General features: G+C 49.7%; 1 protein-coding gene across 1 annotated transcript in view; it reads right to left on the reverse strand.

The window, feature by feature from the left end:
* The window catches only part of SEZ6L (seizure related 6 homolog like), a 75504-nt gene that overhangs the window by 36768 nt on the left and 17885 nt on the right, over window positions 1-20851 (reverse strand). Inside the window, exons 6-9 of the mRNA XM_021703475.2 lie at window positions 16805-16970; window positions 14648-14814; window positions 14047-14241; window positions 12401-12539 (exon numbers count right to left, since the gene is read on the reverse strand). Coding sequence (XP_021559150.2) covers window positions 12401-12539; window positions 14047-14241; window positions 14648-14814; window positions 16805-16970 — 667 coding nt within the window. The remainder of the gene's footprint in view (window positions 1-12400; window positions 12540-14046; window positions 14242-14647; window positions 14815-16804; window positions 16971-20851) is intronic.

The raw sequence follows: 20851 nt of genomic DNA on the forward strand, positions 1-20851 counted from the left end.
CGTGACCCTGAGAAAGTGGCTTAACCTCCTGAGCCTCAGCGTCCTCACCTGTAAGATGGGGATGATATTGTGGAGAGCTGTAAAGGAGATAATTAGGGCCAGGAATTTGATTAAAAGAGCATCTTTTGCCCTCAAGAGAATATTTGGAAGGCAGCTATGCTAACCACTATACCACCAACGCCCTCAAGAGAATATTTGGGATGAATGATACAGTCCTGCAAAGGGATGAGGGGACGGGGTCGGGTGCTGTGGCAGCAAACCCCGGTATCAGGAGGTCGCGCCAGGAGCCACCCCCTCTGCCGCTTCCCTGCTCTGTGACTATGGATGAGTCTCTTGCCCAGCCCAGGCCTCAGTTTCCCCAGATGATAATCTCAGAATCCATGAACTGTAAAAAAATGAATTAACAATGGCCATGGTCTCCTTGTGCTTCATGCTTTCCTTCTATTCGGTAAGTTGGACCCCACATTTTCCCCCCTTCCCCATTCAGCAGCGATGAAGGCATCAGGGTAGGAATACCAGGATTCAGATGTACGTTGGTGAAGCCTGGGCCTCTGGGACCCAAGTGTGACCACGGACAGATCTGTGGCCCTGCCATGACTTTCCTGTGTGGAGATGCCCACAGCTTTTCCTCTTTCTGGAGAGGAGTTTCTCCAAATATATAAAGGTAGTGGGTGGGCTCTGAGGCCTTCTTCATTAGGACCTCTAAGTCAGGGTGCAAGAGCTGACCCTGAGAGACCATCATTAAAGCATAATTAAATAAGAGCATAATTAAGGGTGGATTGGGACTTGTGTTGTGTGTGTGTGTGTTTGTGGTGCGTGTCTGTATTGCTGTGTGGTGTATGGGTGTGTGGTGTGTATGTGGTATGTGTGCGCGGTGTGTGTATGGGGTGTGTGGTGCATGTGTGTGGTGTGTGGTGTGTGTGTGAAGTGCGTGGTGCGTGCACGCAGGGGTGGTGACACCCACGCGCGTGCGCGCGCACACACACACACACACACACACACACACACACACACACACAGGTGGTGGTGGCCCCGGGCTCCGCATGGCTGGAGGAACATGTTACAGAGCTGTCCCCAGCAGGAGCCGACCACGGCGGCATGTGTCCCTGTCATTCCGAACCCCCATCACGATGCGCAGGGAGAAGGCACTCGTCGTCGCGCCTGGTGTGGCTCGGCTGAGCGGCCACAAGGCTGCGCGGGGCGCGTGGGTCACGTGGGCCGAGCGCAGGAAGCGTCCTCCAGGGCCAAACCTCGAGGGCTCACCCGAGCTCACACCAGGCTGGCGTCCAGGGGCCTCTCCGGGCCACGGCCGTCAGGGGACCATGGTCAGGGCCTCCGGCCGCACGCACTGTCCACACCGCAGCGTTGACCATGCCGCTGGCCCGCTCAGAACTCTCCAGGCTGCCGGCTGCCGTCAGGATCGCACCGCTTCCACTCCGAGAGGCAGGGCCGAGAGGTGGTGCGGCCCATGGGCCCAGCGTCAGGCAGCCGGGTCTCAACCCTGGCACCCCCACGTCCAGCTGGCCAGCCACCGAGAGCCCCTCTGAGCGTCTGTGTCTTCCTCGGTGACGCGGGGGACCTCAGCGTGCGGACTCCTTCGTTGCTCTGAGAATTAAGTAAGCTGACCCGGGTCCTGGGCACACGGAGAGCCTGGCGGGCGGGAAGGGCTCGATCCGTGGGAGTTGTTATCTCTGGGCCTCGGGTAATCTAGGGCGATAGCAGCCACACGGTGAGCCCTCAGTAAACCCCGCTGAATAGTCAGTGCGCGAGGCCACTGCATGTCAGGGCTTCATGAAACAAGCAGCGCGTCTCCCCAGGGTGTCAATCTAATTGCACTCGAACGCCCTGAGCTCTAGGTGTGCACCAGCAAGGACGACGGCCCAGCTCAGGACAGGGGGTGGGTCGCTGCTCGCGCCATCACCAGGGCTGGGAGGAGCGTGGAGGGGCTGGGGCAGGAAACAGGCAGGTGTTGTGGGACGATCTATCCTGGAGCTTGTGATATCCTGTCACCAGCGACCACGCCACGGGGAGCAATCAGTCAGGTGGATGCCTGGCTAGAACTTTTCCATGAACCTTCTTGATTCCTCACTGTCACACCAAATGCCACGCTCAGGGGATATCAACCATGGTGAGAGCATGAGTGTGTGTGTGTGTGTGTCTGTGTGTGTGTGTGGTTGCATAACGGAGCTTAGTGTATGTACATCCTAGGAGTAAGAATTCATCATGGTCATCACCATCATAGCTGCCAATTAAATTACTCAGTGTGTGTAATGTACCAGGTCCTTGCCAAGTGTTTCATCCTCTCGGACTCTAAGAAGCGGGTACCTTTACGATCCTCATTTTAAAGATAGGAAACTGAGATTCAGAGAAGTGGAGTGACTTATCACACAGCAGATAAGTGGAAGATCTGGGACCTGAACCCAAGATTTCCTACCATGAGCAAAGGCCTTTTTCCCTCTCTCGCATGTTGGAGGCATCGTGTAGAGAATGAAACATTCCCCGAGCCTTCTAAATTCCAGGTACCTGGGGATGCCTGGGTGGCTCAGTCGGTTAAGTATCTGTCTTCAGCTCAGGTCATGATCCCGGGGTCCTAGGATAAATCCCCATGTTGGGCTCCCTGCTTGCAGGGAGCCTGCTTCTCCCTCTCCTCCACACTTGTGCTCTCTCTCTCTCAAATAAATAAATAAAATCTTAAAAAAAATAAATTCCAGGTACCAGGTGCCAAGTGCCAATCTCATCTCCTTCACTCCACGAGGTGGGATCGTAGGCCAGTTCTTCACCTCTCTGAGCCTTGGATTCCTTCAGTAAAATGGGGATGGTGAGGGCCACCTCATAGGGCCATCGTACACAGTGATGCCGTTAGGTGCTTTGGACGGTGAACCAGGAGCCCTGAGTTCTAACCCCCACTCTTCCCTGGCCTAGGCAGCTTGAGTGCGAACATGATTTGAAAGCTCTGTCCCTCCCCGTGTCCACGCTCTTTGCAGCGAGGCTTCAAAACACCCGCCATCAAGAGGTGGAGTCTCTTTCTCCACCCTTAGAATGTGGGCTGGCTCTTGCTTTGTGACTTGCCATAGGATATGGCAGATGATGCTGCTGGGCCAGTTTCTAGTCTAGGCTCAAGAGGCCTTGAATGCTGCTTCTTGTTGTCTTAGAACCCTGGCTGGTCACCATGGGAAGAAGCCTGAGCTAGCTGTTGGAGGATGGAGCAGATAAGCCATCCCTAGGCTAGCCCAGACCCTCTGATGGCCAACCCACCCAAACACCTAAGAAATCTTCAGAACCACCTACCCAACCTGTTGCTGCCCAGAGATGCCCAGAGACGCATGCGTGAGCCAGTTGGATAAAGCCCAACATGGGGATTTATCCTAGGACCCCGGGATCATGACCTGAGCTGAAGACAGATACTTAACCGACTGAGCCACCCAGAACCCCCAGGTACCTGGAACTGCCTTGCTGACCTGGAGATGCGTAAGAAATGATACAAGCTTGCTGTTTCATGCTGTTGAGTTCAGGGGTCATTTGTTACACAGTAATAGCTGACTGATAGAGTAACCTTGGGACAGTCTCCTCTGATTTCCAGGCCTCAGTTTCCTTATCTGCAACAGGATGGGATTTGGGCTCTAGGAACTTTGCTGTTCTTGGATTCCTTACAACTTCTGGCTCCAGGAAAATCCCATTTCCCTCCAGTAATGGATTGGAAGGTTTTTATTTCTACCGGGGCCTTTGCTTCCATGATTTCTGCTGGACATTTGTGCTCCTGGGGTCAACGCTGCCCTCGACTGCTGACCCTTCTTTCTTGCCTGGATCTCAAGCTGAATTCTTGCAGCACAAAGCAGCGACATCCCTGTTTTAAGAACTGTAGTGCCTCTGGACAAGGCACTTAATTTTTAGGGCTTGGAATTAACTTAGCACAGAACAGGGTTGGCAGTAGCTGAAGAGAAATATTCCACAGCTATCAATCATATGGTTACTGGGCTTTGTTATTAGGTCCTTTTATTTCCTGGTTAGAGAACCGTGTTGGGGCCCATAAACAGGGAGAGATTTGGGGCTGGGCTCTGTAGCAGAGTCAGAGAAGGCAAGCTGGATGGAGCCTGGCTGAAACTTTTTTCTTCCAGAGATGTATGGTTATAATAGGTCCCAGGAAATGGGGGGCAAAAGGGGAAGGCACCTCTCTGAGCCTTAGTTTCTTCTTCTGTAAGATGGGGCTAGGCATTTGTCCCTTGTGGAGCACCTCTCTACTATTTATTGTGGGGTTACAACACTGGCTTTGGCCCAGGAGATCTGAGTTCGAGTCCTGACTCGGCCCTTCCCCAGCCATGTCCTCAAGCAACTTCGTCTCTCCCAGCCTCAGTTCCCTTATCAGTAAAAGGGGATATCCACGGGGTACCTGGGTGGTTCAGTCGGTTAAGCATCTGCCTTTGGCTCAGGTCATGATCTCAGGGTCCCGGGATCGAGCCCTGTGCTGGGCTCCCTGCTCAGCAAGAAGTCAGCTTGTCTATCTGCCCTTCCCCCAGCTCGTGCTCTCTCTCTCTCTCTCAAATAAATAAAATCTTTAGAAAACAATAAAAAGGAGGGGGCACCTGGGTGGCTCAGTCATTAAGCGTCTGCCTTCAGCTCAAGTCATGATCCCAGCTCCCTGGTATCGAGCCCCGCATCGGGCTCCCTGCTCAGCGGGAAGCCTGCTTCTCCCTCTCCCTCTGCCACTCTCCCTGCTCATTCTCTCTCTCTCTCTTTCACTGTCTCTTTCTCTCATAAATAAATAAAATCTTTAAAAAGAATAAAAGGGGATAGCCACTGTGACATCACCTAAGTGTCCTGGTAGGAGTGAAATGATTTAATACGGGTAAAGGGCTCAGCAACTTGCAAATAGCAAGTGCTCGATGAGTTTAAGACATTTTTTATATGGTGTCATCATCAATGAAATAATGCATGCAGAGTATTTAGCATAAAATGCGGCACAGAGGAAAGGGTGAAAATAGAGTCGACTGTGGTTATTTGCTGATTTTAGGTCAGAAACTTTACTAAGAACTTCACATTATTTAACTAACTCACACACTCACCACCTCTCTCTCTCTCTCTCTCATCCAACAGATATTTATCGAGCACCTGCTGTGCGCCAGGCGCTGGGGATAAGGAGAACAAGCATCCTGTTGTGAGTCCGGGAATGGCCACCTGCAGTCACCTGTCCGAGACCACAGAGCTAGTGGGGGTAGCAGAGCCAGGATTTAAATGTAGCTCTTTTGGACTCTAGAAGCTGTTATGTCTCCCTGTCATGCGGCATTTTCAAGACTGTGACTGCCCAGTGTGCTCAGCGTCTGCAGCCACACTTAGGTGGTTTTTCTGGTCCCAGCTCTGACTTGCTGTGTGATGCTAGGCAAGGTACTTCCCCTCTCTGGGCCCCTCCCATCTCTTCCATTCTGAGATACCTTCACCAATAATTATTTAGTTCTTTTATTTTCCTTTCTATGCTTTATCTTGAGAGAGAGAGAGAGAGGGAGGGAGGGAGGGAGAGAGGAAGAGAGAAATTTCAGAAACCCTTAAGGTTTTAAAAGACTCATGCTCAGTTGTGTTTTAGGTAAGCTGATGGAGCTGAGAGGTACATGATGGGTTAGGGAATAGGCATTTGGGGTATGAAGGAGGCTTAGCCTGGGGGGGTCCTGACTCATTTTAAGATTACACACCCCCCTTCCCACCTCTAACGCCAATAATGCAAGGCAGACGATTCTAATTAATGCCGCAATTCAGGGCATCCATTTGGTATCTAACCGTCCCTGTTTTCACAGCTCCAGGGTCCTGCTCCCAGGCGCCCCCCCTGGAATGCCCTTCCCCCATTCCAGCTTGGCCAACTGACACTCTTCAGCATTCTGCTCGGATGTCACCCTCTCTGTGACGGTCCCATGGCCAGCAGGGCTAATGCAGCGTCCTGCTACCTCCCCCATCCTCACCCCTCCAGCCACACCATTCAGCCCGCATCTCGCCGGGTTGTCTAATAACGGCACCACTTCCCTTCCTGAACTTTGAGTTTCTGGAGGCCTGGGAGCCTCCCTGGTGCATCACAGAGACATATGGCTGGTCCCCCAAAAGCCTGTTCAAGTCCCTAAAAATGGAGGCTATGGTGTGTATGTTAACCCTGGCTCAGTCCTCTGTTAGCTGTGTGACCCAAGAACGCCACTTAACAAGCTCTCTGTCATTTGCAAACCCAGGACGTGGTGACCATAATATCTTACAAGGGTTCCTGGTAATCCCAGTCTCCATTGATGAAGTGCCAGCGACGTACCAGACCCCATGTGCCGCACTTTGCCTACATTCTCTCTAATGTAGGTAACTTCCCTTCTGTAATGATCTCTACCCCCGTAGCTCTAATTTATGCCATTATGATCTCTGCATAATAATGTGTCGTAACGTGCATCATGCTCTCTATTGCTCACGGGTATAAAGCCTGCAGCTGGGGTGGGGGGGGGTCTGGCACGTAGTAGGTCCTTTATAGATGCTGACTCACTGGAGACGAGAGGCGAGCGCCCAAGGCATCAACAAACCCGCCCGGTAGATGAAGGGGAGAAAAGTCCCCCTCTCGCCTGCCACGCGTGGTTTACGTGGTTTACGTCCTCGTGACTCAGCAGACAGTGCGCAACACCTACTACAGGCCACCTACCTCGCTCAGTCAACAGTGCAAACTCCTTCTCCCTCACCAAGGCGATAAGTAACAATTGCAAGCACTTAGGCGGTGTGAGGGGCCCTGAGGACAGAATTATTTTTACTATCAAACCCAAATTGGTTTACTAAAACTGTCAGCGGAAACCAAGCAAGATAAATTAAACCCAGCAGCTCTCGGGCCTCACGTAACCCTGGCTGGTGAGATGCTATTTTCACTCCGTCTGTGGGAGGAAGGGGGTGCCAGGTCCAGATGCCACGCCGCCAGGCGCGTGCCAGAGTTTGCCGGGGAGAGCCCGAGGCTGCTGACCGGAGGACTCAGCTCCCCTCGGAAAAGCTTTAATCCCCGTTAACGGCTTAAAGCCCTTCCCCTGCTGCCCAGTTTGGGCGAGTGCAGACTTCCTAATGCGGCCTTCAAGGCCCCACCTGATTCCACAGCCGCCTGCTGGTCCTTTCTCATCGATGCTGCCTCTCCCGCGTCCCTGAGCTCCAGACACACGGGGCTTCCTCTGGCTCCTTTCAAGGGCTGGTGGGGATCCCAGACCCTGGAGGCATGGCAAACAGAGTCTGCATCCTATTCTGCCAGTTCCCGGCAGTGGGATCTGTCCACCCTTCAGCTTGCTCATCTATCAAATGGAGATGATGTAGAATGCCGTCCCCAGCATCCCTGTCATTCTTGATATTCTTACCTTGCTTCACATTTCCCCATAGCACTTAGTGCCACCCAACATACCACACATTGTCATCTTTGTTGAAGCATGTCACCCCCTCCAACCTAAAATTTTACATCCATGAGAACAGAGGGATTTATTTTTTCTGTTGGATTCCCTGCTACAACCACAGTACGTAGATCAATGCCTGGCCCATAGTAGGTGCTCAATAAAATAAGAGTCAATGAAATCAAGACACCTTCTCATGGCCATACAGCCATGAGGTTTCAAAGCCAGAATGCGAACCCAAATTCATGTCCAGCTGCCTCCAATGCACAAGGAGGGGAAAAAAAGGTCAGAAAAATATGGAAAGACCATCGAGATGTGGCTTTCTTTTATCGATAAGTCTATATTTATTACATGACCAGCAATGTTAAGAGATAAGATTTTGGTTAAAAGCTATCAAGTAAAATAATCATCATGGGAAGACCCCCAAGAGAAGGTTTTATAGAATTATAGTATCAAAGGATTTGCCATCACAGACTTAGAAGCAGAATCTAGAGTGGGTCTTCAGTGGGGGTCAGCACCCCCAACCCAGTGATGGCCAAAGAATATCAAGAATGACAGAGATGCTGGGGCACCCGGCTGGCTAAGTCAGTGGAGGATGCGATTCCTGATCTGGGGGTTGTGAGTTTGAGCCCCACGTTGGGTGTTGAGATTGCTTAAAAATAAAATCTTAAAAAAAATGGCAGATGCTGATTTAGATCAGGGTGTTGGGGGACATCTCAGAGGAGGCGATTTGTGAGCAGAGGCCTACAAGAAGCTAGGGGGTGAGCTATGCAGGATATTCAGGGCAGAGCATCCTGGGATTGGGGGAGGGAGAGAAGAGACAGCCAGCACAAAGGCCCTGGGGTATGTTTGTGGCACAACAAGGAAGCCAGTGTGGCCAAATGGAGAGAACAAGGAGTGGAAAGAAATCAAACAGGAGACGGGACCAGGGCTAGATCACATGGGCCTTTTGTAAGAACTTTGGCTTTTACTCTAGGTAAAATGTAGAGCTACTGTGGGCTTTGAAGCAGAGCATGATGTGACTTGCTTTAGGTTTTAACAAGATCACTCAGGGTGGTGGGTTACAAACAGCCCCAAAGGGGACAAAAGCAAGAGCAGGGAGACTAGGCAGGATGCCTCTGGAATAATCCTGGGATGAGACATGGGGGCCATGGTGGCAGCGGTGGGGGTGACACACGTGCTTAGACTCTGGGCATCTTCTGATTCTTGAATTCTAGAATCAGTAGGAGGTACTGAGGACTCGGGGACAGGGTGTGCAAGAACGAGAAGAACCCGATTTGCAGTGAGCGTGCTGCAGCCGGCAGCTCACACTGGCTCACACAAGTCAATTGTTAAACGTCCGGGTATCTAGCGATTCTGTTGGCACTGTGTTAGTAGCTCAAAATGGGCCATGGTGGGAGTATTTGCACCACGGAAATTGGCAAATGCTGTGAATCAAGGTGTTTCTCCCCACCCCACTGCCAAGAAAGCCAGTTGTTGGACACACACCCATTCTACTGGTCTAGAACAATCCCAAGTCCTTTTGTCCTGAGCAGCTGGTAGAATGGATGATTCCTTACTGAGATGGGCAGGTGGGGTGAAACGGGTTTGCAGAAGGGGAATCGGGAGTTTAACCTTGGATACCCTTTATTCGGGAGGCCTTTTAGACACCCCAGGGAAGAGGTCAGAAGGCAGGGAATACGAGTTGAATAGAGTAGCTGTATCACCCCCATAGGATTACTCTGGGGAGGAATTTACCCGTGTCTACAAAGCACTTTGCAAATAGGAAGCACTCAGTGATGAAAATCGCTTTCTTCATCACGGCATTGAGAGAACCTTCATCCCTACCTTTTTTTTTTTTTTTTTAAAGATTTTATTTATTTATTTGAGAGAGAAAATGAGATAGAGAGAATGAGAGGGGGGAGGGTCAGAGAGAGAGGCAGACTCCTCGCTGAGCAGGGAGCCCGACGCGGGACTCGATCCTGGGACTCCAGGATCATGACCTGAGCCGAAGGCAGTCGCTTAACCAACTGAGCCACCCAGGCGCCCCCTTCATCCCTATCTTGACCAAAGCTTTCAGACTGGTGGCCCCTCAAGTCTGGACCCAGCCAGCAGACACTTTTTTTTTTTTTTTTGGAGTGGGGGAGAAGCATTATTCTAAAAAAAACCCAAATTTAAATGATTGCCGGTGGGGATGAACTACCCCTTCCATCACAGATCCCTCCCCTCCACATCACCCCACACTGGCCCCAGATCCCATTCTCCGTTACTTGCCTGGCCCTCCATGAGCTTGAGTCTGCATTCTCTTGGCTCAAGGCAGCCCACTGCTTTGCAGAGGGGGAACGTGAAGCCCAGAGAGGCTGGGTGCTGGGTCTGGGGCTGCTCAGGGCATGGAGGAGGGAAGTCGGGGCTCCTCTCTCCCCACCAACACTCATATCTGGGGCTGCCAGGATGATCAGAAGAGAGAACATCTTCCCCCCCAACAAGGGGTCCCTTCCTGATGTGGATGCCAATGGTGGCCTGGCTTTGAGGAACCTAAATGCTCAGATTCCTGGATCGGCTGCCCCGTTGCGCTCTCTGCAGTGGAAATAAAACCCCATCTAGTGTCAAGCAGAAGGTTAATTGAGTGTTTGATGCCTAGAGAGAGTGAAGTCAAGGGCTCCGTTTTCCTGTTTCCTCATCCAGGCCTGTGACACCAAGGGGAGACATGGGCCAGTCTTGGTGAAGCAGAACCGCACGTCTGGGGGACACGCTGCGAGGAGAAGGCCACTTAGCGCAGCAGAAGTTGGGAGCATGGACAACTTCTGGGGGCATGGGGCTGGGAGGACCTTCTGCAAGAGAAGCCAGGATACCAGGAGTTAGTCTATCCTTCTCCTGGCTAAAGATTGAGGTGGCTTGCTAGGAACTTCTGATGGTGGGGTGCTCATAAACCAGGACCACACATTCATATTTACCATCAGGGCAGTAGGGAGCCACAGAAGGCTTCCCAGAGGAAACAGCTTGAGAAAGGAGTGCTCTATTTGAAGCTTCAGCTAAGAAGATGCCGGGTCTCCCTTGGACCCTTTCCCTCCATAACCCCTACCTGATCTCCACGCTCCAGCCACATTAAACTTCTTTCAAGTCACTAAGCTGGCCACCTGCTCTCTCATTTCCAGGCTTTGCACATTCTGTTCTCACTATCTGGGACACCCTTCCTTTCCCCTCATCATTGCCTACCTTCTCTTCATCCCAGCTCAGAAGTCCCTTCCTCCTGGAAGCCCTCCTTGGTTTCACTCAGGCCTCCTCAGCGGCCTGTCCTCCCTATCACCGCTCTCACCACACCACATATAGTTTCATGTCTGCCTCACCCACTAGACAGTGAGGGCAGAGACGGTTTTGTTTTCTCACAACTGGACCTCTGGCGCCTGGCTTAGTGCTTGCACACAGTAGGTGCATATGTATTTCCCGCCCCCCGCCCCCCAAGAGCTAATAGAGACCATCCAACCTGCTCTGCTCCAATATAAACTTTACTGCCTAAGGGGTAGCTGCCAGAGCCTTTCCAGTGCCTACAACCGGGCTTGGCTCATAGTAGACAACTCAGAAACTGCTTCTTGAGTGAATGAGCACTTCATACGAGACTCTAGAAGTCAGAGAGGTGAGAACAGGAGGAAGGGGTGAACTGCCACCGAGGAGTGAGCGAGGGTGGGAATGGGCAAGGGAGGCTTACAGGCTGCCTCCAGGAGCCGCGAAACACTGATGTTCCAAGACCCTTGTAACCGAGGAGAAGAGCCAAAGCCAGAGAGGAGCCCAGAGGAAACAGCTGGGGAGGGGTGGGGGTGGGATTCTGACCCAGGTTGGCCCGGCCCCAAGTCCGCAAAGGGCAACTGTGCAAGGTCTGTAAATCTTCGATTTGACTGGAGCAGAAGATCCTGGGGCAGCCTCCGAGGACACCTCCCCAGCCTTTAAGGGACAGCTTCAAAATTTTATCATAATTTTGCAGATAACTCCCCTCTTGCAAGTCTCCTCTGCAGAGCAAGGCAGCCTGGGTCTCGCTTCCCAGCCGACTGCGTTTCTACTTCAGGCTTGAGGGGAGCGCTGCCCTCCCCCCTACCCCCCCCCCCCGCCCCCCGCAGCCGGGGTCCTGGTTGCCTCCAGAGAGGCTCTTCAGAACTTGGCATTCCCCCCCACTGCCCTCCACTGTCCAAGCCACGGTGTCTGGGTCTGTCCAGAAGCCCTTTCTTTTCCTTCTCTAGACATTACCATCTGTCTCTGTCTGTTTCTCCCCATCCCTGGGGAGTTCAGCAGGGGGAAAGTTCTGGATGGAGCATCTCATAGGCACCCCCCCTGAGTATAGCAAACAGCCACACAGCCGGGTAACTCCATCCATTACAATAGTTCTCCATACAGCACCGGTCTCCTGAGTGCCCAACTCTGTGGCAAGCTCTGTGTTAGATCCCGGGACAGAGATAAATCAGAGCAAGCCCTGTAGACTACAAGGACCTTCGGATCTAGTTGAGAGAGACAGATAAGAAAACAACCTGCTATGGTACAGACAGTACGCGTTATACCTCCCCCCTCCTCCTGACCACACTAGCTGTTCAGTGCTTCGAAAATGCTGTGCTTCTTCTTGCCACAGGGCCGTCGCTTATTCTGTTCCTTTCAGATATATTTACTGCAACTCATTCACTAGTTCTGAGCTTTAGTATCAGATCCTCAGGGAAGGCTTTTCTGACCTTCCTCTTTATATCAAATCCCCATTATAAGATCTCATAGCACCATTCATGTATCATTACATTGCTCACCAAATTTACAGTATGCCATTGTGGGTGCATTTCTACCTTTAATGCCTGCTTCCTCCATAGATGGAATGTCTGGAGGCTAGGTTGTGCATGATGTTTTCATTTGTCTGTGCGTGCATGATGTTGTCGTTTCTCCCACCACTGGGACTCCAGCTCTTTGCACACAGTCCCTGACACCTAGCAGATGCTTCATTAACACTGGCTGAAAGAACAAAGTGGGAGCCACCTCTTCCCCAATCAGGCTGGACTGGAGCACCCATCATAAACACTCACAACTGGATGTCTAAGAAGATCCGTTTCTCCTCCCCTACGTGAATCTTCCAGATACAATCTTCACCTTCCACATACGGCTCTGGCCAGTTTGGGGACAGTACCACCCCGGCCACGGCAGAGAGCTCCCCACCACACATGGCTGTAGAAGACAGAGACAGACAGACAGAGACAGATGCACGTTATTCAGAAGGAAGCCAGTATGGCATAGGGATTAAGTGAGGGCTATGAAGTCAGACTGTCACGGCTCGCCATGCACCAAGAGCAGGTGCCTGCCCCTCAGGCAGTCTGTGCATGTGTGGGGGATGATTAAGTTAGGGCTGGCTGCCTGCCTCCGTTAGCTGAGGGTTGGTGAAGGAGGGGCTAAGGGCGCTGTGGTTCTTTGAGGATCAAGGACAGAGCTTAACGTTCCTGATGATTCGTCAACAGCCCTATTCTTGGGCAGGGTGAGTAGTGACTAACAGATGCTACATTCCATTCAAGTGGGCCTGGGTTCGAGTCTTGCCTCTGCCCCCACAGACTCAATGATGAGGCATGCAACCTTTTGGAGTCTCAGTTCCTTCTCTCTGTAAAGCTGCAGTAACACCACTGCTTGCTGGCTCTGTTGGGTTGTTCTGGAGTTTAATTGAGCTCATGGGGGTCAAATGCAGCAGAGCATCTGACCCAGGGTAAAGGCTCAATACTTCTTAGTTAACATCATTGCCAAAGGGCCCAGCTCTGAGCTGGAAGTAGAGATGTGGCTGTGCTCGGCGCCTGGCTCTTTAAATTCCACTCTGTTTACCGCTTTGGAAAGTTCTCAATGTGGCAGAGGCCAAAGCACCAATAAATTCCGCTCTGTTAAACCAGCACATTTAATACAGGGATCAATCCCTCACCACGACGAAGCTGTGATTTCATGCCAACCGCCATCCAGGCGGCGGCTGCCAGAGCCAGGGCTATCTTCATTACACCACATGCTCCAAGTGCATCCAGGCTCAAGGGGGCTCTGTGGCCTTGAATATGGGAAGAGAGGCAGGGCCGGGCAGCGGGAGCCCGTGGAAATGAGGTTCTACCCAGCCAATGCTGTCCAGAGGGGCTCAGAGCACAGGGCTCTGAGGACAGAAAAGACCCAAGTTTCATTTCCACCTCTGCCAGTTACCCTTAGTCTGTTCTTAGGAATATCACTTCACAGCTTCAGGTTCCTCACCTGTACATGGGGTCAATACTATGTACCTCACAGGGTCGTAGTGAGGATTAAATCAGATAACGCACACGTAGCCCTTGGCAACTATTATTAATATCATCATCATCATCATTTATTAAACTCAGGGCTGCCATGTGTGGTTGGGTGGGTTGTGCACTGCACAAAAGTACATAGCAAGGCGGGTATAGAGGAGCTGAAATCTACACAGAGATCTTTTCACTAAGCTATGCACTACAGGGTCTGTGCTTGGAGGAAGGGGCACCTTTAAAAATTTATCAATTTTGTAATTTTCTTAAGGACAAGCAACAAATCTGACCCAAAGGATAGTGAGCCCTGGAAAGGGTTCTAATGCTAAAATTGGTTATGTAAATTTGTGATATACTTCTAGACTGAGCCCTTGGCCTTTTCATCTGAGGGGCTGGAGGTCCCTGAGGCACCTTGGGAGGAGGACAGTGGGGCCACTCACCTCTGCATAGGGGCTCTGTGTCATTCCAGTATGGGTCCCGCATGTTGATGCACTCGATAATGGCCGGACCTTGCTCCAGAGAGTGGCCAGGGTCGCAGGTGAACTCCACTGTCGTTCCGATGTTATAGGTCGGGTCAGATGTGGTGAAATTCCCATTCTGAATGTAGGGCTCATAACAGTGGCCTTTCTCAAAGGCTAGGGTGGGGATACAAAAGAGGGGGAGCAGCTCAGATGAAGCAGGGGCTCCTCACAGTGCTCGATCTCAGAAGATGGGTCCCCTCTTGCTGTTTAGGGAAACTCCAAGGAAAATGGGCACCAGATCCCGTGTTTCAATTCCAGTTGACCAGCTGAGGGCCCTTGGACCATTCACTTCGCTTTTTGGGACCTCATTATTTTCACCTCTAAAATGGGAATCCAAACCTCTGCCCTCCCAACCCTGCAGAGTCTGCCTTTGGAAGTCAAAGGGTCAGTCTGGCTGCCTGGGTCTCCGTTGACCTTAGCAGGTCAGATTTCTAGCTCCCAGGACCCAGCCCAGCTCTGCCATGCTTCCTCTTTGCCCATGCCATCACCCAATATGGGGGAGGCCCCCGGGGACACTCACCCTCGAACCGGATGTTGAAGGCTGAGGCTGCTCGTGCCTGGTCAGACGTGAACTCAATGCGGATGCTGTTGCCCTCACTCAGCAGACCCTCAAAGGGGACATTCTCGGTTTGGAGGGAGTCATAGAGAGGAGCAGACTTGTTGGTCAGGCCACTGTAGACCATCATCCTGGAGGGAGGAGGAGGGGGAAGGACAGGAGGATCACTACACCTGTGGAATGAATGCCACCTCTAGAGCCTCATTTCCAGACGCAAATCCCAACTTTGCCCCTGACTTGTCCAGACAAGCTGCACCACCTTATGCAACCTGTTTCCTCTTCTGTAGAATGCTTGTCCTAGACTCACGGATGGATTCTGAAGTCGTAGGAAAAATGATGTGTGTGATGTAATGAATCAGACTAATTAATGGGTACTAATTTTTATGACTAATTGAGAAGAAGAGATTAGTGGGCTGAAAGAATGGTAGTCAGACAACCCAGAATCCCAGCGCTGTGACCTTTTGAGCTGTGGGACTTTGGACAAGGACACTTCACATCACTGAGACTCTGTTTCTTCATCTGTAAAATGGGTACAATCACACCTACTTACATCAGAGTATAGGGATTAGAGGTCATGTGCATAATGTGCCCAGGATAGAGTAGGTATATGAGTCAAATTTTTTAAGCATTTGACTCCTAACAGGCTCTGTCTTTTATTCCGATATCCTAAGAGTGCTGTGTATGGAATCAGCGGTTCTGATTTTCACTTCCCAATTCTCCACCAATTGGGTTTATGTAAGTCTCAGCACATCGTGGGCCTCAGTTTCCACAGCCATGAAAGGACGGATCATAACATCTCTCCTACCTATCTTACAGGTGGGCTTTGAGAATACAACAGGATCAAGTGCCCTGAAAAATAAAATGTGCTACAAAAAATGTTGGTATTCATTTTTACTGTTATTAAAACCATTTGATACTTGGCTCCTTGCTAGTCTTGGTATTTTTAAAGAAATTATGCAAAACTAGGGAAAGAAATAGTATACAAATTAGATAAATTTCTTTTATGGAGTCATAAACAGACATTTTAAAATCCTCTGAGGTGGTTTTTTTTTTTTTTTTTACTGTGACTCATAAAAAGGGTTTATCTTATGCTGCCCAGATGAATTTCTAATGTTACCAAAATGCATAACTGTTGAAGCCACAGTTTGTTCATTTTGCCATGTGTCCACTGTGGCTGGGATGAGGAGGGGCCTGGCTTCCTAGTTAGCTCAACCAGCTCAAAGGGTGGGAGGCAGTGCTGGGGAGTTAATGTGTCCAGGAGCATCTCTCATCCAATGACGGATGGGGGGTGGTGGTAGATAAATACCCCAGCTCCCTCACCCTTCCGAAAGGACCACTCTGAGGCACGCTCAATAGTTTCTTAGAGGCCCCCAGTGGATAGAGCCCCAGCTGCCCCCACAGTCACTTGCTCATTAACACAAACTGTGTTGACTCCTTTCCCTTCCCTGCCCACTGTCCCATGCCTCTATTAGTGCTTCCTAGGATTAACTCCCAAATGAGCGACTTTCTCTAACATCCTTGTCCCCATGTCCATTTCTAAGGGAACACAACCTACGGCAGCAAGTCTAAGCAGCTAAGGTCCTATTTTCTAGAATATTCGAGAATATTCTAGCATAAAGTCATAGAATATGAAAGTTTTAAGATTCTGGATTCTATGAGTATTACTTAGAGTTTACAGACATGCTCTTGCTTAAGTATCGCCTTGTAACTTCTCCCTAGCTCCTTCCTGTCTAGTATTTCCACATCAGTTTCCTATCAAACTGGAAACCACATCTCGCTACTTCTCTCTGGTTCTCCATGGAGCTTAGTATGTGTCTGGGTGCAGAGCAGGTGCTCAGCGAGTACTCCCTCCTTGATAACTGCAAAAAGGGATGTGCAGGAGAAATAGGCATCTTCCCCTATTCTGATATGCGCCCTGGGGCCAGTCCCTTTCCCTCTGTATGTCTGAGGTTCCTCACCTGTAAAAGTAGGAGATTGAAGATGGTGTCTAATATCCTTGCCAGCCTCCCCAGCCCTTCCTTTCTCTACCTCCATGAGCCATTTCAAGACTCCAGATCCCTAGCCACATTCTGACACTCTGGGAAGGAAGGAGGCTGCTGGGGTAAGCCCTCAGAGGCTTACCTGTCCTTCTCATGCAATGACAGCCTCTCGAAATGCAGGTGTAGCTTCTGGCCCTCCGGAGCTTCAATGGTCCACACGCAGAACTGGCTCCCATTGGTGTTTCCTGGGTAACTTGGGGAGAGGACCCGGCCAATGGTGGCATTGTGCACAGCCCCTCCACAAGGGGCTGGGGTGGAAAATAAGGGGGGGTGATCATGAGAGGAGAGCAGAGAGAGAGATCCTCACCCGTACCCCTTAGTGTAAAGCAACAGGATTGGAAGAGGGAGACATGGTAAAAGGTTTCCCATCTTGGACGAGGTTCATCTTGTTTGAGAGGAGACCTCATTCCATGACCGGATCCACCCCCTTGTGTGTTCCATGGTAGGGAACAACTGTGATTTAAGGATTCTTCCATGGCGCTGGCTGTGCCCTGATTCTTCACTATAAGATGGCAATCAAGGACATAAATAGGCAGTTCACAAAAGAAGAAATACACTTTTAGTATTTAGTAAGCACTAAAAATGCACTTAGTAAGCACTAAAAATGCAGCCTCACTCATAATGAAAGAAAGGCAAATCTAGACTGTATTCTATTTTCATCCACCTGATCGGTCAAGGTAAAAGGCAGTCATAACTTGCCAATGGGAAAGGTGGTGGGAAATGGGCATTCTCACTCATAACTGGTTAGAATGCAAATTGCTATGACCTTTCAGGAGAGCAATTTGGAGAAAAATCTAGAAAGTATGTTCCCAAACTCTGACTTAGTCATTAAAGTTCTGGGAATTTATGCTAAAAAGAAGATTTGGAGATTTTCACCAAGATTTATGAATGAGAGTGTTCACTGCTAACATGATTTTAAGAGCGAAAAATGGGAAGCAACACACACGTCCACTCGCAGCTGTTTGGTGGAATAAATGCACTCCATTCACATGCTATTAAAAATCAGGTTCTTAAAGAATACTTGAGAATATAGAAAAATGCTCCCTATATTTTAAGTGGGGGAAAAACAAGTTACAAAATGGTCTGTCTGCCATACTTATTTCAATGAGCTATTTGCAAAAATCTATTGAGACCATAAATACAAAAGTGATTTGCTTCTATCTTTACACTTTTGAATTTCTTGAAAAAAATTTTTTACCAGAATATATCTTACTTTTATCATAAAAATTGAATGAAGAAATATTAAAAAATAATTTGTGAACGGGAGGGAGATAGACAAATGTGAGGGAGTAGTCTGTTTCTTATTTTTAGGAGATACTTGGGTCTCATTAAATATTTGTTGAATGACTGCATGACTAGTAAGGACTTGCAGTGGGCGAAAAAGGTAGATAGCTTTCTGTTCTGCTCTGGATTATGCTGATTTACAGCAAAGACATTGCCAAGAAGCCCCTTCCCCACACCCCCCAATACTTCTTTCAGCACCATGGACAGAGGTGTGTGTGTGTGTGTGTGTGTGTGTGTGTGTGTGTGTGTGCGTGCGTGTGCGCGCGCACGCGCGCGCCTGCCTGTCTGTCTGTGTCTCTGTGTGCCTTTCTGTCTGTCTCTCTCCTGATTGCCTTCCTGTCCTAAAGTGGAGGTTTAAACCCCACCTGTGCCACTCACCTGCTGTGGATCTAGAACAAGTCATGGAAACTCTGTGAACCTCAAGTTCACTATTAAAGCATGTTAATGATTCCACCCTGCTTATAGGGCTGTGGTGAGAAATCAATGAAATGATGCATGTAGGGGACCTGGCACCATTCCTGGCACAGAGTAGGTACTCAAAACACAGCCAGCATTGTTGTCCAATGGCTCAGGAGCTGAGGAGACGGAGGACACTGTCCCTGGTGGGGGGCACCGGCCATCTGTCCTCCCCAAGCTGTTGCTCATCGGCTGCCTCTCTGCTCCCCTTCCTTGCCTTATTAAGCCAACTGATGGCTCTGTTTGGCTCCAATTTGCCAGCAGTGGCTCCCCATCCATCTTTCTTAGCACAAATTGAGGCTTAATTCCTCTCTGATTTCACACATAGATAAAAATTAACGTGAGAGAGGCACAGAGCCCAACTGCCCTATGGTTTGGATTTTTTCCTTTTGTTAAAAAGCAAAGAAGAAAAATTCTGAAGGGCCTTGGGGGAACAATACTGCAACAATCTAATCTCTGAATGTGTCATCAGGCCTCATTTGCTTTCAGATTCCCCTGACTCCGAATGCCTGAAAGGAAGGAATAATTTATTATTGTTCCCAGTAGTCTCCTTGTTCTTGGCTTGTGCCCTGGCACATAGCAGGTGCTCAGTTATTACAGGCGACCTATGCTCTCCTGACCACCATTGGAACTTTTGAGAATCTAATAGGGTTTTGCTCTCTTGATAGTTGAGGATGGTCAAGGCTATGCCTAGGGGTACAGGGACGGTGTGACATAACCCAGAGCTCCTCAATCTATAATGTGCACGCGAATCACACAAGGGCATGCTAAAATGTAGATTTTGATTCAGCTGGTCCTGTAGGGGGCCCAAGATTATACATCAGTAATCATCTTGCTGGTCTGTAGACCACGCTTTGAGAAAAACAGCTCGGGAGAGAAGGGCTCTGGACTCGTTTCAATTTCTGTCTGGTGACTTTGGGCAAGTAACTTCACCTCCATGAGCCTCTGTTTCCTCATCTGTAAAATGGAAGTAATGGTTCTCATCACGTAGTATTGCTGTGAACATTTACGGCAGCCCTGGCAACGTCTCAGTATCTATTGACTGGGTTCAATATGTGGCAGCAGGCACACCAAAAGCGCAGCCACAGAATAAGAAAACAGATAAATTCTACTTTGTCAACATGAAAAGCTTTTCTGCATCAGTGACTACTATCAAGAAGTGAAAAAACATGGGGTGCCTGGGTGGTACATCAGTTAAGCACCTGACTCTTGGTTTCGGCTCAGGTCGTGATCTCAGGGTCCTGGGATTGAGCCCCAGGTGGAGTCGGGCTCCACACTCAGCAGGGAGCCTACTTGTGGAGTCTCTCTCTCCCTCTCCTTCTGCCCCTCCCCCTGCTCATGGTCTCCCTCTCTCTCAAATAAATAAATAAATTTAAAAAAAAGAAGTGAAAAAACAACCCACAGGGTGGGACGAGATATTTGCTAACACATTCCTGATAAGGATCTAACATCCAGAATATATAAAGAACAACAATAAAAAGACAAAAAGTTAAAAAAAAAAAAAAACAGGCAAAGGACTTGAATAGATACTTTTCTTAGGAGATCTACAAATGGCCAGGAAGCACAGGAACGTTGCTCAGCATCATTAGCCATCAGGGAAATGCAAATCAAAGCCACAATGAGAAAGCTTCACGCCCACCAGGACGGCCAGGATCATGAAAACAAAACATAATAACATAGTAAGGGCTGGCGAGGATGTGGAGAAATCGGAACTCTCACACAAGCTGGATGGGAAAGCCAAAAGGAGAAGCCTCTGCGGGAAAGAGTTTTACAGTTCCTTAAAACGTTAAACAGAGAATTGCCATATGACCCAGCGGTTCCACTCCTGGGTGTGGACCCAAGAGAAAAGAAAACATACGTCCACACAAAAACTGGTACACAGATGTTCACAGCAGCGTTTCTCATCATCGCCAAAAAGTGGGAAAAACTCCAGCGTCCACCAGTGAATACACCGATAACCACACAAGGTCATATGGCTCAGCCACAAAAAGGAACAAGGTCCTGACCCATGCTACGACATGGGTGAATCTCAAACACACGATCCTGAGCGAAAGAAGCCAGTTGCAAAAGACCAGGTATTATATGACTTCCTTTACACGAAATGTCCAGAATAGGCATATCCGTTGACACAGAAAGCATGTTGGTGGTTGCCAACCATTGTGGGGGGAGGGGAAAGTGGGGAGCGAATGCTAATGAGTACAAGGTTTCCTTCTGGGGTGATGAAAATGTTCTAGAGCTACAGAGTGGTGATGGTTGCATGTTTCAGATGTGCTAAATGTGGCTAATGGTAAATTTTAGGTGCTGTGTACTTTTTCACAAACTAAAGATTTCAATGGCAGCAGTTGTCCGTCTTGGGGGCAGTCTCTTCCCCTGGGCTGTGCACCTATCC

Source organism: Neomonachus schauinslandi, chromosome 14, assembly GCF_002201575.2.
Source record: "Neomonachus schauinslandi chromosome 14, ASM220157v2, whole genome shotgun sequence".
In the NCBI taxonomy this organism is placed as follows: domain Eukaryota; kingdom Metazoa; phylum Chordata; class Mammalia; order Carnivora; family Phocidae; genus Neomonachus; species Neomonachus schauinslandi.